Source organism: Pungitius pungitius, chromosome 11, assembly GCF_949316345.1.
Source record: "Pungitius pungitius chromosome 11, fPunPun2.1, whole genome shotgun sequence".
Lineage (NCBI taxonomy): Eukaryota > Metazoa > Chordata > Actinopteri > Perciformes > Gasterosteidae > Pungitius > Pungitius pungitius.
In genome coordinates, this window is record NC_084910.1 from 7294702 (window position 1) to 7309741 (window position 15040).

General features: G+C 45.0%; 1 protein-coding gene across 7 annotated transcripts in view; it reads left to right on the forward strand.

Annotated features, from left to right (window-relative positions):
• The window catches only part of tsnare1 (T-SNARE Domain Containing 1), a 161088-nt gene that overhangs the window by 56422 nt on the left and 89626 nt on the right, over positions 1 to 15040 (forward strand). For all 7 annotated transcript variants that reach the window (XR_009957046.1, XR_009957045.1, XR_009957047.1 and 4 more), the window contains exons 5-8: positions 128 to 218; positions 319 to 393; positions 568 to 624; positions 4118 to 4273. Coding sequence is in view for 3 of the 7 variants with exons in the window: in XM_062565319.1 (XP_062421303.1) it covers positions 128 to 218; positions 319 to 393; positions 568 to 624; positions 4118 to 4273 (379 nt within the window). In the remaining 4 variants the exon portion in view is untranslated. The remainder of the gene's footprint in view (positions 1 to 127; positions 219 to 318; positions 394 to 567; positions 625 to 4117; positions 4274 to 15040) is intronic.

Below are 15040 nucleotides of genomic sequence, written 5' to 3' on the forward strand. Positions count from 1 at the left end.
TAATTGTACATGTTGACAGTTCATTTCATATTTATTACGTGCAATACTCTGAACTTTTGACTTTGAATTAATTCAGTAAATGCCATTTCCCCCTCTCTTGGCTTTTTCTCCAATCTTTTATCCTCAGACACTCCATGCAGCAGCAAAACAACAAAGTCATCACCAGCACAAGCCAACTCATCAAACAGCTCTCTGATATAATCAGTGGCTCTTCACGGGTACCTCATGCTCCTTCCTCATTCATGGTCATTTTGACGAATAAACTGTGGATTAAACAACATTGGAGCTAATTAATCATAATCTTGTTTTGTTGCACAGCAAGACCGTCTGCACTTGACCAGACTAAAGACCGAACTCTCGGAGTCTGTGCAGCGCTATGGGGATCTGCAGAAGGTACACATGGATTTACTCTCAGTCAATATCTTCTTAAAATCACCTGGTAAACAGACCACCACAACTGACTGAGTGGTCTATATTTTACGCACTTACAGGCGAAAATAAAACTGTCTGATCCCTTTAATACGGAAAAACTCTTCCTAACTCTCTCTTCATTTGATCCTCTCTCAGAAAATTGCAGAGCGTTCAAGGGCCTTACTCTCTCCGGCAAAGAAAGACACAAAGAAGGTGAGCTGATGACAACATGCCGTCTGTTTCACTGTCCTTCATAAAAGCGAAGCAGGATGAGATGACATTCCTCTGCTCATTTGCATTCTCAAAAGGGCTCCTTTGAAGCTCTTTCTGGTCACTTGCATTCTGTTGTACTACAGCAGACTCCATTCATCACCCTCTAACTCCTATGTTCTCCCTTTCTTTTTTTATCATCAGAATCTGAACGAATCCAAATGTTACTGGCAAGTGTTTTCACTGTGTAGTTCGCTGAAAGCTTATAGATACACGCTGTGTCTCTCAATGTTTGAGTACAAATAAATTATCCAAAAGAAAAAAAAAATGTCAGCTATGAAATCTACAAACCAGACGAGTGTGTACAATGTTATTGTAAACTAATGGCAGAATAAAAAGTTTCCATTCCATCATTACAGGAAAAGTGGTTATCTCAAGGAACTCACTTACATTTAATCACTTCATTTGTTGGAAGAATGCTTTTGTTGGGAATGCCAGGGGGTCGTATATATAGTGTGAAACAAAATGATTGACACCAAGAGAGTTATTAATAATCACTGAGAAAAATGAGAAAAATCATAAATAACGGGGCACCACTGTGAGCTAACAGCGGTTAATAACTAATGCTATAAATCAAGTCTTATTATTGATATTAGCTCCTCAAAGGTTTCAGTGGCAATGACTACCGATGGTCCCCACCAAACAAATGCACCACAGTAACGACATGCAATACAACATCAATGCACAATGATAGTGGACCTGTTGATTCAGCCAATAGAGTACCACAATATGACTTTACAAACACAAACATCCGCCCAGAGAATCAGTCTCTTACTGTCCGGTGGGCTCAGTCGGCGTTGCAAACGGACGTTTTTGCCGGTATTTCAGCAGGTTGCTGATTTGTTTTGAGTTAAGGGCCTAACCGCCGTGTGAGATGAAGATTCATCCACTTGTTTGCATTTGTCTTAAAGGAATCTATTATTGATGAGGAGTAACTGTGGTCATTCAAGTTCAATACAATAGATTAAAATAAATTAAGAAAACATTTTCAAGAGCACAAAAGCAAAATAAATTGAAAAAAAGGATTTACCTTTTCTGGTCTTGTCTGAAACACAGACATGACAAAGCCAACTTTTCATGTTTTTACTGATGAAACAAAACAAGATACAACGTGATTATTATGGATGCATCAATGCCTCGTCTATTGGGTCCATTTCGACTCCAGTATTAATGACTACCAGTCTTTTGTCTCCTGCTCAATTCTAGGTTTTATAACGTATGCATTATCTAATCTAGTATCTATTATCCATCTATCTAGGATTGTGGAAGTGGATATAACAAAAATGTTAACCTTTTTTATTTTTGAAAATAGTCACGTGAACCAAGCCTGACCACCTGTATCGCTCAGGAGAAAGGTCTGTGCTCAGCACCTCTGTGTCTCATCCGACAGCACAGTAGCGGGCGGAGGTGTGAACTCCTTTTGATTGAAGGACCCATCTTGAACACCACCTTGCAGCTGAGCTGAATGGAAAAACCATTTATAGCTTCAAATACTTAACTATTTTGTGAAGAACCACTTTTCCCACAAACAATTCATCTTCTTGTTTTTTTTTCACAGAGCAGAAATGTCCCTTTGAAAGCATATCATGATGGTCTCTTCTTGCTCGAGGTGAAAGTGTTGTGAGGTGCCCAGCTTTATGCTGTGCTTAATACATTTCACTAACCTTAATGGATAGCAGTACTACTAAGTGAGTATTACCTGCCGCCAAATCCATTGGAGCAGTGGCAATAGGAGTACAGTCTGTCTTTACATTACATGTCATTTAGCAACTTACAATAAGTGCATTTCAACCATAAGTTTACAACTTGTTGTAGATAATATCCATTATAAGTACAATTTAAGTGCTACAATTTGTTAGTGTTTTTAGTCGAGGTATAGTCTGAGGAGGTGTCTTTTTATTTTGAAAATGTAAAGGCTCTCTGTGGTCCTCATGTCATCAGAGAGCTCGTTCCACCATTTAGGAGCAGGACAGCAAGAGTCGTGATCTTGTCGAGTGTTTCTTTCTTCTGCTGTGAAAATGAAGTGAATGCATTTTCTGTTCACGGACAGCAACGGACGGACGGTGGGAAGCATCAACAGCGAATGCAAATGCACACATCTGCACTTGAACAAGCTTTCCACCCACATCGTTCAATCCACGTCATCGGGGGCGAGTCAACTGCAGAAACGAAAGTTATTGTGCACTGTTGTGCAATAAGGTGTCAGAAGGATTGTCTCGAGAGTCTCCATCTGTGTGGTGCACTAATACATTTCCAGAGCCTTTGCTGTGCCGTATGCATGTGGAGGAGTGAGTGCGTTGAGGAGTGGTGAGTCAGAGCCTGGCCTGTAGTCAGGGCGACGTGACTCAGCCCGGGTTGGTCTTGTGCGCTGACCCACACCAACCCCCTCTACCATGAATTAAGGTCTGCAGTCATCCATACAAAAGGTGGAACATATTAGTAATACAAAAATAAAAATCATCCAGGCCTTTAGTTTGGAGATGTAACAAGTGCACATGTTCAGAGTGTACAAATTTTCATGGATCACTACAACTTCCAGTTACTGATATTTCAACAGTAGATTTTTGCTAGTAACTGTTAGTAACTGGTTAAACTAAATGGATATTAAACATTAAATGTTTTGAGGGCATTGAAATACAAACAGAGAAGGTGGCACCTCTCTCAGTCACTTATTGTACGCATGGCCTCATTGGAAAGGAACATGACAAAATCCATATGGTCTTGTTCTATCACTAAAGGTCTCAGACATATATGTGTCAATGACCCCCTCTAAGGTCGTTGCAAAAAAACTTGGGCTGTCAATAGACAAAAAAAATCATTTATTTGCACATTTGGAAATTCCTTAATCGCCATTAATGGCCATTAAATGAAAACGTTTGTATACAAATTGTTGAGACACCATTGGTACTGTCATCTTTAACATTTCACAACACAAAAAACAAGAACTGAACTGACATTTAAATCTGTCATGTTAAAGTGCAAAAACTGAAATGAAAACAGAAAGATCCTTGCGACTTCAGCCAAATTGTTCCTAAACATCTTTCACTTTCAACCAATTGCTGAGGCACTTCATGTTTTCTGGAGCCAATGCTGCTCTCTTCTTCTGCCAATATGACCTGAGAGTGAGAACAGCCGCTCACAAGGCACTGTGGTGGCTCTCTCCGTCCTCCAAAGTCTCTCCGAGCTAATTCCGAGCATGTCGAGTTTTGTGTCGGGGGTCAACGCAAAACGGAAGTAAACAAAGAAGCATTAATATCATTTAAAAAAAATTGGTGCATCAATCTCGGCCACATTAATCACATAGATTAATGCATTAATGTTGACAGCTCTACTTTATGCTAAGTATAATACACACACTTGAATATTCCTCATCGAACCAGCAGCGATGCAAACTTTCCACAGTATATAATCTAGTTTTAATTTGTGTGTGTCCTAGAGTCCTCAGACCTCGTTCGCTGAGCAGATGGAGGAGGGTCCGCTGTTTGGAGAAGCAGTAGGCTCAGAGGATGTGGCTCAGGCTTTCCTGTCTGAGATCAGCGAGGAGGACGTAGAGGTGCTCCACCACAGAGAGGAGGCCCTACTGCAGATTGAAGTAAGAAAACTGACATCTGTATTAGCTTTATATTCATACTTTTATTAACCTGAATTCATCGTACAGGGATCATACAGCTGTCAAGCACAACCAGTAAGTAGAACAACTGTAGTGTCCCATGTTTACCCATTGAGAGGCTTCCCAGGAGCTGCTGGTGATTAAAAGCCTTTCTTCAGACCATGTTGTCTGTAATTCCACCAAACTCCAAAAAAACTGTAAAGGACAGTTTCCACCGTCAGAACAATTTTTGCTGGTTATGATGATCAAGATGACGATCCAAGGCACAGGCCAGAGCAACCGAGGACAAGGAGTGGCAGCTGAGAAATGCTGCCACATAAACAGGCCACTTGAGGCTGGCTGTGTGTTTATGGTTGTCGTTACCTTACAGAAATTCTTTGATTTTCAAAGTTTGACTTGGTATGAGCAATATGACCGTATAAAAATAAACTTTTCGATGCCTAACATTGTGAGAAAGCTTGCAGAACTTTATCTGGATTCAGAAAAAAGTCAATACATATACAAGTTTGTTAATTTTCTATATTTATAAATTTTTGTCAATGAAACCCAGTGAAAAAATCACAAAGTTTTGAAAACTCAATCTACAATCAAATAATAATGACATGTTCTATGTGCATATACTGTATATATACAGTATATTTATATGTGTTGAGAAAAAGACCAACTCAAAAGCCCCATAAAACTTCACATGTCCCTGTTTACATCCATGTCCTGGTTGTGTGTCCTCACCGCAGTCCTGTGTGTCTCGCAGCAGGGTAAAGATGTTTATTTTAACACGGCGGCGTGTTCCAAATACACAGTCAAGCCCGCATGTTGTTTCACGGTGCGCATGTATACTAGCAATTACTGTAGTGGCGTAATCCGTGTGCGTCCTGGTGTTTTCTATCGATAACTTTTCCAAACAAGTGCTTCATTTCCTTCTGTCCCTGCTGGATTCTGTCCCCGTTGATTTAAAAGTGAGCATGGGAAGCTAAACACAACGTTAGCACTTAGCTAACTAGTTAGCTAAACATCCCGGTGTAGCAGTCTGTACAGGAGCTTCGTATGTGCGGTTTCCCTTTAACGCCAGTCCGTTATCTGATTGTGAGGTCAGGCTGATCGGGGTCCAGTTGTTTTACCTCTAGTTTCCCCGGCAAAGTTCTTCTTTCAAACGGGTGTTGGAGGAGAGAATGTACCGAGGTTCGGTCTTTTTGGAAGGACACCACTGCTCGTGGTCGCTCTTGTTATTCTTCATAATTTTCTGGAGTGGGACTAGAAATACAATTTTGAACGTCTGGAGGTATGTATTTCACACATGTTGCACACTCACTTTTGTTGGGTTCTGAAGGCCGAAGGGGAGACCAGCTTCCCTTTGTACTCGTCCAGGCAGGGTACGGTGAATCAAAAGTCAACTAGCTCGGGTTTTAAAAATCAAAAAGTATTTAATAACTAAACAAAGAGTAAGGCCTACAATTACAAAGTGAAGATGTGAATAGTGATATATTTCGCGAAATAGAGATTTCCCCGGCCAAGTCAAAAGTGACTCCTCAGGACGGCTGCAGGAAAAATCTAACTCTTCTTTTCCCGGTTCGATGATTCAAAGGCTCCTTTCACACTCGTGTATTCCCAGCCAGCCAACAAAATCCAAACCAACAACCTTGTGATTATAAGCCTGTGTGCCGATGGCCCCCGGGGGCCGTGAAGCTGATTGCACCTTGTGTCAAATGGGAAATGAGAACCTGTGTTTTCATGTGTATGGCCTACGGTTTTATGCACTACAAATAAGAGACCCTAGCTATTTACCTTTAACAGGTCTGATATTCGAGATGGAATATGCCTGAGAAAAAAAAAAGAAAAAACAAACAAGGCATTTGTTTTCTTCCAATGTTGCCTCCCAGGAGGCCACCACGTCAAGTAAGTAACTAGAAACTCAGTCCGGCTCCGTCTTCTTCTCCCACCTCCAAAAGCTTATTAGTATTTTGTCACAGTACCAATGCTGCTGCAAGATATTAAATGCTACCCAATTACTAAGGTGATTACATAACTTGTTTGTTCCTTTACTTGGGTAGAGTGTGTATGGAATCTTAATTTTTTCCACACATAACTTTCAAAGCCAGCAATAGAGACCACAATATTCTGTTCATTCATGTGTAGTATATATATATATATATACACAGTGGGGAAAATAAGTATTTGAATCCCTGCCGATTTCGCAAGTTTGGCCACTTGAAAAGAAATGTGTGATGTATAATTATAATGGTGTATTTTAACAGTGAGAAACAGAATATCAACAAAAAATGTTCATAACATTTATGACTTTATTTGCATTTGATGCAGAAAATAAGTATTTGAACCCCCAAACAAAACATAAAACTTGGGGGAGTAACCCTTGTTGAAAAGCACAGACGTCAGACGTTTCTTGTAGTTGGTCACCAGGTTTATACACAACCCAGGAGGGATTTTGGTCCACTCCCCTTTGCAGATCCTCTTCAAATCCTTCAGTTTGTTTGGCTGTCGCTTGGTAACGCAAAGTTTCAGCTCCCTCCACAGATTTTCTATGGGACTAAGGTCCGAAGACCACTCGGACTAAGGTCATGACCTTAATGTGCCTAACTCTTTTGTTTCCTTGGCCGTATGTTTTGGGTCATTGTCGTGCTGGAAAACCCACCCTCGACGCATTTTTATCTTCCTGGCTGAGTGAAGGAGGTTTTCGCCCAAGATTGCACGATACATGGCCCCATCCATAGTCCCCTGGATGCAGTGGAGTCATCCTGTACCTTCAGCAGAGAAACAGCCCCAAAGAATGATGTTTCCACTGCCATGCTTGACGGTGGGGATGGTATTTTTGGGATCATACTCAGCAAGCTTCCCCATCCAAACGCGGCGAGTTGAGTTTATGCCAAAGAGCTTGATTTTGGTCTCATCTGACCATATCACGTTCTCCCAATCCTCCTTGGAATCATTGAGGTGCTCATTGGCAAATTTCAAACGGCCCTGTACATGCGCCTTCTCGAGCAATGTGTTTCCAATAGTTTCCCCATGTAGATCTGGGGTTATTCCGCACCTTTCTGATGATCCCAAATACTGCACAAGACGAGATCTTATGTGGAGCCCCAGACCGAAGGCGATTGACCGTTGATTCCATTTGCTAATAAATATACCAACCATTGAGTGGCTCTCACCAAGCTGCTTTCCGATGCTTATGTAACTCATTCCATTCTTGTGCAGGTCTACGATTTTGTCTCTGACTTTTTGGTCTTGCCCCTGATGGTGAGGTTGAGGGTGTATGTCTGATTCTTTGGAAAGGTTTCTTTTATAAACATCACCTATTGAGATCAGGTGTGCCTTGCTTAATGAGGACTAATCTGTGTGCTTCTTGGGCAAATAACTGGTCATTGGGAGCCAGAATTCTTACTATTTGCTTGGGGGTTCAAATACTTTTTCTGTATTTTCTGCATCACATGCAAATAAAGTCATGAATGTTATAAAATGCAGTTTTCTGGATTTTTTTGTTGACATTCTGCTCCTGTTGATGATATACTGTTAAAATACACCTACCATTATAATTATAGATCACACATTTCTTTGCAAGTGGCCAAACTTGCAAAATCGGCAGGGGTTCAAATACTTATTTTCCCCACTGTATATATAAATGTCCTCAGTATGAATGAGCATACTGTCCCTACAAGCATAATGTCCTCGGTATGAATGTCCTGGGACTTCATGAGGGGGTTGGCCTCAATGTGCGATGTCCTGTAGTGTGCCTCAAGTGGCATTTGCTTGAAAACACCATAATTGCCTGTCCATCACTGGCGACCTGTGCTTTTCACAGATAAGAGCAGGTTTACCCTGAGCACCCATGGTGGACATGAAAGGGTCTGGAGAAGGAGAACATAAGCGGTTTGGTAGTGGGTCAGTGATTGTCTGGGGAGGCTTATCCATGGATAGACGCACAGACCTCTACTGGTTGAACAACGGAAGTCTGACTGCGTTTAGGTATTGGGATGACATCCGTAAACCCATGGTCAGACCCTATTCTGGTGCAGTAGGTCTTGGGTTCCCCCTGATGCACAACAATGCCCGGTGTGGCAACCCGGGGGGAGGGAGGCCCAATTCAGGCCTAAAACAAGAGGCTCGGAGGCATTAGGCGTGAAACAAAAAAAGGACTTTTTAATAACAGGATCAAACAACAGCCTCTCAGACAGAAACAATTAGTGTCGCTGAGCCTTCTCCTGGCTCTCTGGCCTTGGCTATTGGTAGATATGAGTGAATTCTAGTACTTAAATTTAAAAGTTAACTCCCGCTTCCCCCGCTGTTGGCTTACCTGTCTCCATCCTGTATAAATAATATCTTCACTGGCCTTCAATCAATGTGGGATTTGCCAGGCCGCAAAGGATACATCAAATGTGTCCTCCAAATCTGCCTGCAGGGCTGCGTTTGTCAACCGAATTCAGAAGAGTTAAAGAAATGGGACAGCCGAGTCACAGGCAGAGTGATGCATGGGGTCAACGAATGATGAGCAGCCTCTGGAGAAAGCAGCCGACAAAATGAGACACAGCTATTGTGATTTCAACAAAACAACTTTGCGATCCAGCACCATCTCAAAACGGATAGAAGACACATGGCGCTGCAGTCTGTTTTTTGACAAGCCAGTACGTTCTAGCTTCCCTCATCCAGGGTGTTGACGACCAATGATATTACACTGATAACACTTCACAGCATAATGAAGATATATCCTTGAGCCATCTCCATGCTGTCTGAACTTTATCAACTTTCACATCGGCTAATCTCAGCAGGAGTTGAATAGGAACAGAAGAAAAAAAACATCAATCTTTCCTAACAGAGTGACACGCGCTAAAAGCGCAGCAGCAGAAATGACAGCTTAATTTCAGTGCGTCCGCCAAGATTGGCCATTCAGATGTTTGCTGCTCAGAGTATGGATGGAAGTCATCATCAGCACTGAGCCAGGTGCTGTGGGGGCTTGACGTTGTCCCTTTGGGGATAGAGATGGTATCTGACCGTGTGTTTTACATCTACATACCGGCCTCCTAGCTTTCACCTGTCGTCCACAAATACCGGCTCCCCCGTCATCTCTTCATAACACTCCAGTAGTGTTTGATGTAAGTCCTGACACGCCTCACTTCTCTTCGTCGATCCTCTCCGAAAGGACCAAGACAGAAAAATGTCTGTCATCGTTATCAGCGCAGGCCTCTCAGGAAAAAAAGGTGTAAAGTGTTCACAGATTCATTTTTGAGAGACCAGGATGTGTGATAAATTCTGCCATTAGCTGGTCTGTCATGGCGCGTACTGTCAGTGAGGTTCTCTCTAGGCCGTAATTATTCAATGAATTTTGTTTTGTGTTGTGCTGTCAATTCTAGGACTTAATAATGTGACTTGGAGAACGGATAAAGTGTAAAAGAATGGGTCGCTTTATTTCAAGCTTAACAAGAGCAATGAATCCCGGCAGTTAAACGTGCACGGTCCTAAGAATGAATATCCAACCTAGTGTATGAATATTCAGAAAAAGGCGCTTAGACAGAGTGCGCATGGCCTTTTCATGGTTGGCTCGTATGGAGCTCCATTGGTTGAAGCAAAAGCTGCAGGCAGAGCGTTTTCTAGCTGTATGCGGCCTGGTTGGAGCACTGGGTATTCTCCACCCACACTGGCTCGTCCCTCCGACGGCGATACTGTTGAGCAACTGGTTATTGAGAGTTTTTCTGTTCATTTATTGAGAGTTTTTCTGTTCAGTTGGGAGTGTGTGTGTGTGTGACCTTGAGATTCCTCATCCCTGTGTGTACAGATATCAACACGTCACGCGTGAATGCACTTGCCTCCGTGAACCCTCTAACCCTCCCAGTAGTTTCCCACTTCTCTGGATCTCGGAGTGTATGCATATAAAAGTCAATGTTTATATCGTTAACCATTAGCTGAGTACATAGTTATCTATTGCTTGGCTCGCAGAATGTTAATACATCAGATAAAAGCATAAAACAAAAGTATAAAAGTATAAAATACCTCACATCTGTACAGCCTAAAATCACAAATTTGCTTCAGAGGCCCCTACAGTCTGTACACATGCAACATCCCCTGTCCTAAAATCCTCACTTTGGCACAGAAAAAACTCCACAAAAAATGAAAAACCCTTGGGGACGAAGAAAAGGGAAGAACCTTTGGGGAGAATGGGAGAGGAGGATCCCTCTCCCGGGATGGACAGACAGTGATGGATGTAATGTGTACAGAATGAACAATGTAAAAGATGTACAATACATTCAATTACAATGACAGAAATTAAATCCAATATACACCATGGTTTTGAATTGTTCATGTTTGTTAATGATCAAAAAAGACTGCTTTGAGTTTTTTGCCGTTGTACTGTTAGAAAATGATGGTTTTGATCAACACTTCACACCTTTGACGTAGGATTGCAATCATACTGATTACTGAAGTGTGATTCGAATCACCAATATTGTTAGAGTGCGGATCAGCCTTTGAGAAATAGAGATAGAGAGATAGCCTGACTTCAATCATCAGGTTAATTCAGACAGGGTCCATGAAACAGCAGGGCAACAATACATAATAAGCTAAAAGTAAATTGTGTGAGTGCCATATTTAATTAATTGACTTTCATAAATAAAAAAATGAATACCATAATAAAAGTGTGCTGTCTGCGGGCTGATTCCACTGAATCGATAACGCAGTCCGAATTTAACTAGGTATTTTTAGTTAACATCCCAGGACAGATACCTGGATTAGAAATAAAGTGATGATTCTGTGTGAGTGATCATGTTTTGTTGTTCTTTTACAAAAATAATCCTTTCAGCTTCCTTTTTTAAATTTTATTTTGGATTTATTGTCCTATTATATAGTATCCCACATACTGTAAAAATAAAAATTTAGCATAGTAGTATCCAGCTTCTCCTGCACTTTTGCCCATTGCAATTACCTTTTAGACTGTCCCAGCTGCACATCTCTATATACAGTATATATACACCGCGGGTGAAATAAGTATTGAACACGTCACCATTTTCTCAGTAAATATATTTCCAAAGGAGGGGGCGGCGGCCCGCCTTACATTTCCCATTTTTTCCAGTGCTTTTCCAAATGTTGGTAACAACCCAAGTAATACATACAAAGAAACCAAAATAAAGAAGTTCAGAAATGAAGTTTTTTCACCTGCTGTATGTATATATTATTATAATGTATTTATACACACACATACATACATACATACATACATGTAAAAGCTTTGGCACAGGAGATAATTTCATCAGAATTGAGTTTAAAAAAGGACAGTTTTCAAGGGGAATCTGTACACAACACCTAGAAAAAGAAAAAAAAGCCCCATAGCAAAGTGCATCTGTCCTACCGAGGCATGCTCATGCTCAATTCATCCACAGAGTTTACCCTTGAGTGAAAACAGGTAAAGCGGAAAACACCCCATATTAATCATCCAAGTAGACAAACACTACAACTTTTACACCCTCAGCAGAAAGGATTGGAAATATAGTGGTTCATTAGCAAAAGGATATTAACCCCGGCAATCAAAAACAAACTATGTATTTTTAATCATCAAGCGATAATGGCCGATAACGTACTGCTTTCTGGCTCCCTCGAGATAATGAAAATAATGATTGAGTTGAAGTTGATTATCTACTTCAGTATAATAAAACAGACCAAGGGTTTTACTGATGAGTGAAGTTCATGTTCATCAATACTGAAAAAGTAAACATAGAAAATAACTGCAGGTATATAGAAGTATTCCGACAATAAGATCACTCCTAATATATTTTTATATTATTACAATTAAACAACCAAGACACGTTGCTGAAATTGGAAGGAAAAAGTATTTGTGTTCAGTGAAATATAATTGTGGTGGCGGGCGTGGTTTCAGCTCGGCTGCAGGTGGGAGAGAGGGGGAGTGGCTCAGGGAACAGTGCCAGGTGAAAATAATAACAATCACCTGGGGATAATGACGTGTGTGCTCTCCCCTACTTAACAGTGAGGCGGGGGCGAGCGAGGGAGACGGACGGTCCGACCGAGCGAGAAATCGTGTGCGAAAACCGGAGAAATAAAGCATTTGTTAAAACCCACCACCCTGCGGTCCCGTGCAGTGTCTTCACCCACGCACCCACACCGTACAGTGGCGCCCAACTCGGCAGAAGGATGACGGACGAAGGGCAGCAGGGGATGCCGGTCCAGCCAGCAGTCGCGCTGGCGCAGATGATCGGGGAGCTGGCGGGGATCCAAAGAGAACAGGCGGAGGCGAACCGCCAGTTCATGGGGATGCTCCAGGCCCAGGTGGGGAGACAGGCCCACGCACTAGAACAGCTGGCGGCGCGGTCCGGACTCGCACCACCACCACCGGGGCCGACGACACTGGCGAGCCCGACCCTCCACCGAATGACAGCGGAGGACGACGCCCAGTCGTTCCTGGAGGCGACGGCGGAGGCGTGCGGATGGCCGGTGGGGGAATGGGCCGTGAGGCTGCTCCCACTGCTGATCGGGGAGGCGCAGACGGCCGCCATGGGGCTACCTCCAGCGGCCCGGCGGGACTACCCGGCAGTGAGGAAGGCAGTGGTGGACCGGCTGGGGCTTCTGCCGGAGGACCACCGGCGGCGATTCCGGGGTGCCAGGCTGGGACCGGAGGACCGGCCGTTCGCCTACGGGCAGCGGCTCCGGGACGCAGCCGCCAGGTGGCTCCTGCCGAACGGGGTGGGAACAGCGTCGGAGGTATTGGAAAAGGTGGTACTGGAGCAGTTTATGGAGGGGCTCCCGGCCCGAACAGCGGCGTGGGTCCGGTACCACCGGCCACCAACGCTGGAGGCAGCCACCACCCTGGCCGAGGACCACCTGGCGGTGCACCCCAGCGGGCGCGACGGCCGGGAGGGCGCGCCACCCTCGACCCCGGAAACAGCCGCGCCACGGGGATGGGGCCAGCAGCCGACCACAGGGCGACCCCGACCAGCCCCACGGCGGGAGCCGATGATCCGCCACCGGGACCCCCCGACCGCAGCAAGCCCCGGCACTCTTCCCGACCCACCCGGAGTTTCTCAAACGCCAGGGCAGGAGTGCTGGAAGTGCGGGCAGCCCGGCCATCTGCGGAGGGAATGCCCGCTGATGGAGGTGGGGCAGGTGATCCGGGTTACCCTCCCCCGGCCCGGGAGCGACGTACCGCGTTCCGGTAAGAATCCAGGCGGGTACCCGCCAGGCGATGGTGGATTCGGGCTGCTCGCAATCCATGATACACCAGAGCCTGGTTCGGCCCGGGGCATTGATGGAGGCGTCGCGGGTGAAAATTAGGTGTGTGCACGGGGACATTCACGAGTATCTTATTGTGGCCGTTGAACTTAGGTTCAGGGGGAAAAAATATAGGATAAAGGTTGCGGTTAGCTCCCACCTGACGCACCCCGTAATCTTGGGAACGGATTGGGAGGGATTTAACACGCTAATGGGGCAGGCGGCGGGGGTGCGTTCACGACCGACAGGGACATGCGGTATGTGTGCGGTGCTCAGCGGTGACGCGAGGTCGTCCGACGCCGCCGGGGGAGAGGGAGAACCGGCGGTGCCTCCGCTGGAGACGTCGGCGGTTCCCGAGTTCCGCTCCATGGAGGATTTTCCACTCGAGCAGTCTCGTGACGATACTCTACGCTCAGCCTACGACCAGGTGATAAGAATTGATGGTCATTTGGTGCGCCCTGACGCAGCACAGTCGTACCCGCACTTCTCATTGATTAGGGACAGACTGTATAGAGTGAGTTGTGACACTCGAACGGGGCAGGAAAACACACAGTTGCTGGTACCGAAAAGCCGCCGGGAAATGATTTTCCAGGCGGCTCATTATAATCCGATGGCGGGTCACATGGGATACGGGAAAACACTAGACCGGATAATGGCCCGATTTTATTGGCCAGGCATCCGGGCGGACGCGCGCCGCTGGTGTGCGTCCTGCCCGGAGTGTCAGTTAGTCAATTCACCAGCCATCCCGCGTGCCCCGCTGCGGCCTCTACCGTTGGTGGAGGTCCCATTCGAGCGCATCGGCATGGATCTAATCGGGCCATTTCACCGGAGCGCACGCGGATACCGCTTTGTGTTAGTCCTCATGGATTACGCAACCCGGTATCCGGAGGCAGTGCCGTTGTGCAATATCTCTGCAAAGAGCGTCGCGCAGGCTCTGTTTCAGGTCATCTCCCGGGTTGGAATCCCGAAAGAGATTCTAACAGACCAAGGCACCTCGTTCATGTCGCGTACACTGGGAGAACTTTACGGGTTACTGGGCATTAAGTCCGTCCGCACAAGCGTTTACCATCCCCAGACTGACGGGTTGGTGGAGCGGATGAACAGGACGCTGAAGTCCATGATTCGTAAATTTATTAGCGACGATGAACGTAATTGGGACAAATGGCTTGACCCTCTGTTGTTTGCAGTCCGGGAGGTCCCCCAGGCCTCCACGGGATTTTCTCCCTTTGAGCTTCTGTTTGGCCGATCACCAAGAGGGGTGCTGGACCTTATTAAAGAAAGCTGGGAGGAAGGTCCGAGCCCCGGAAAAAACGAGATCCAGTACGTCCTGGAACTGCGAGCAAAGCTCCACACACTGGGGAGGATGTCACGAGAGAATTTGCTCCAGGCCCAGGAACAACAACAACGGCTGTACAACAGAGGAGCCAAGCTGCGAGAATTCACACCGGTAGAAAAGGTACTTGTATTACTTCCTTCTTCCAACTCAAAACTCCTGGCTAAGTGGCAAGGGCCCTTCGAGGTCACACGCCGGGT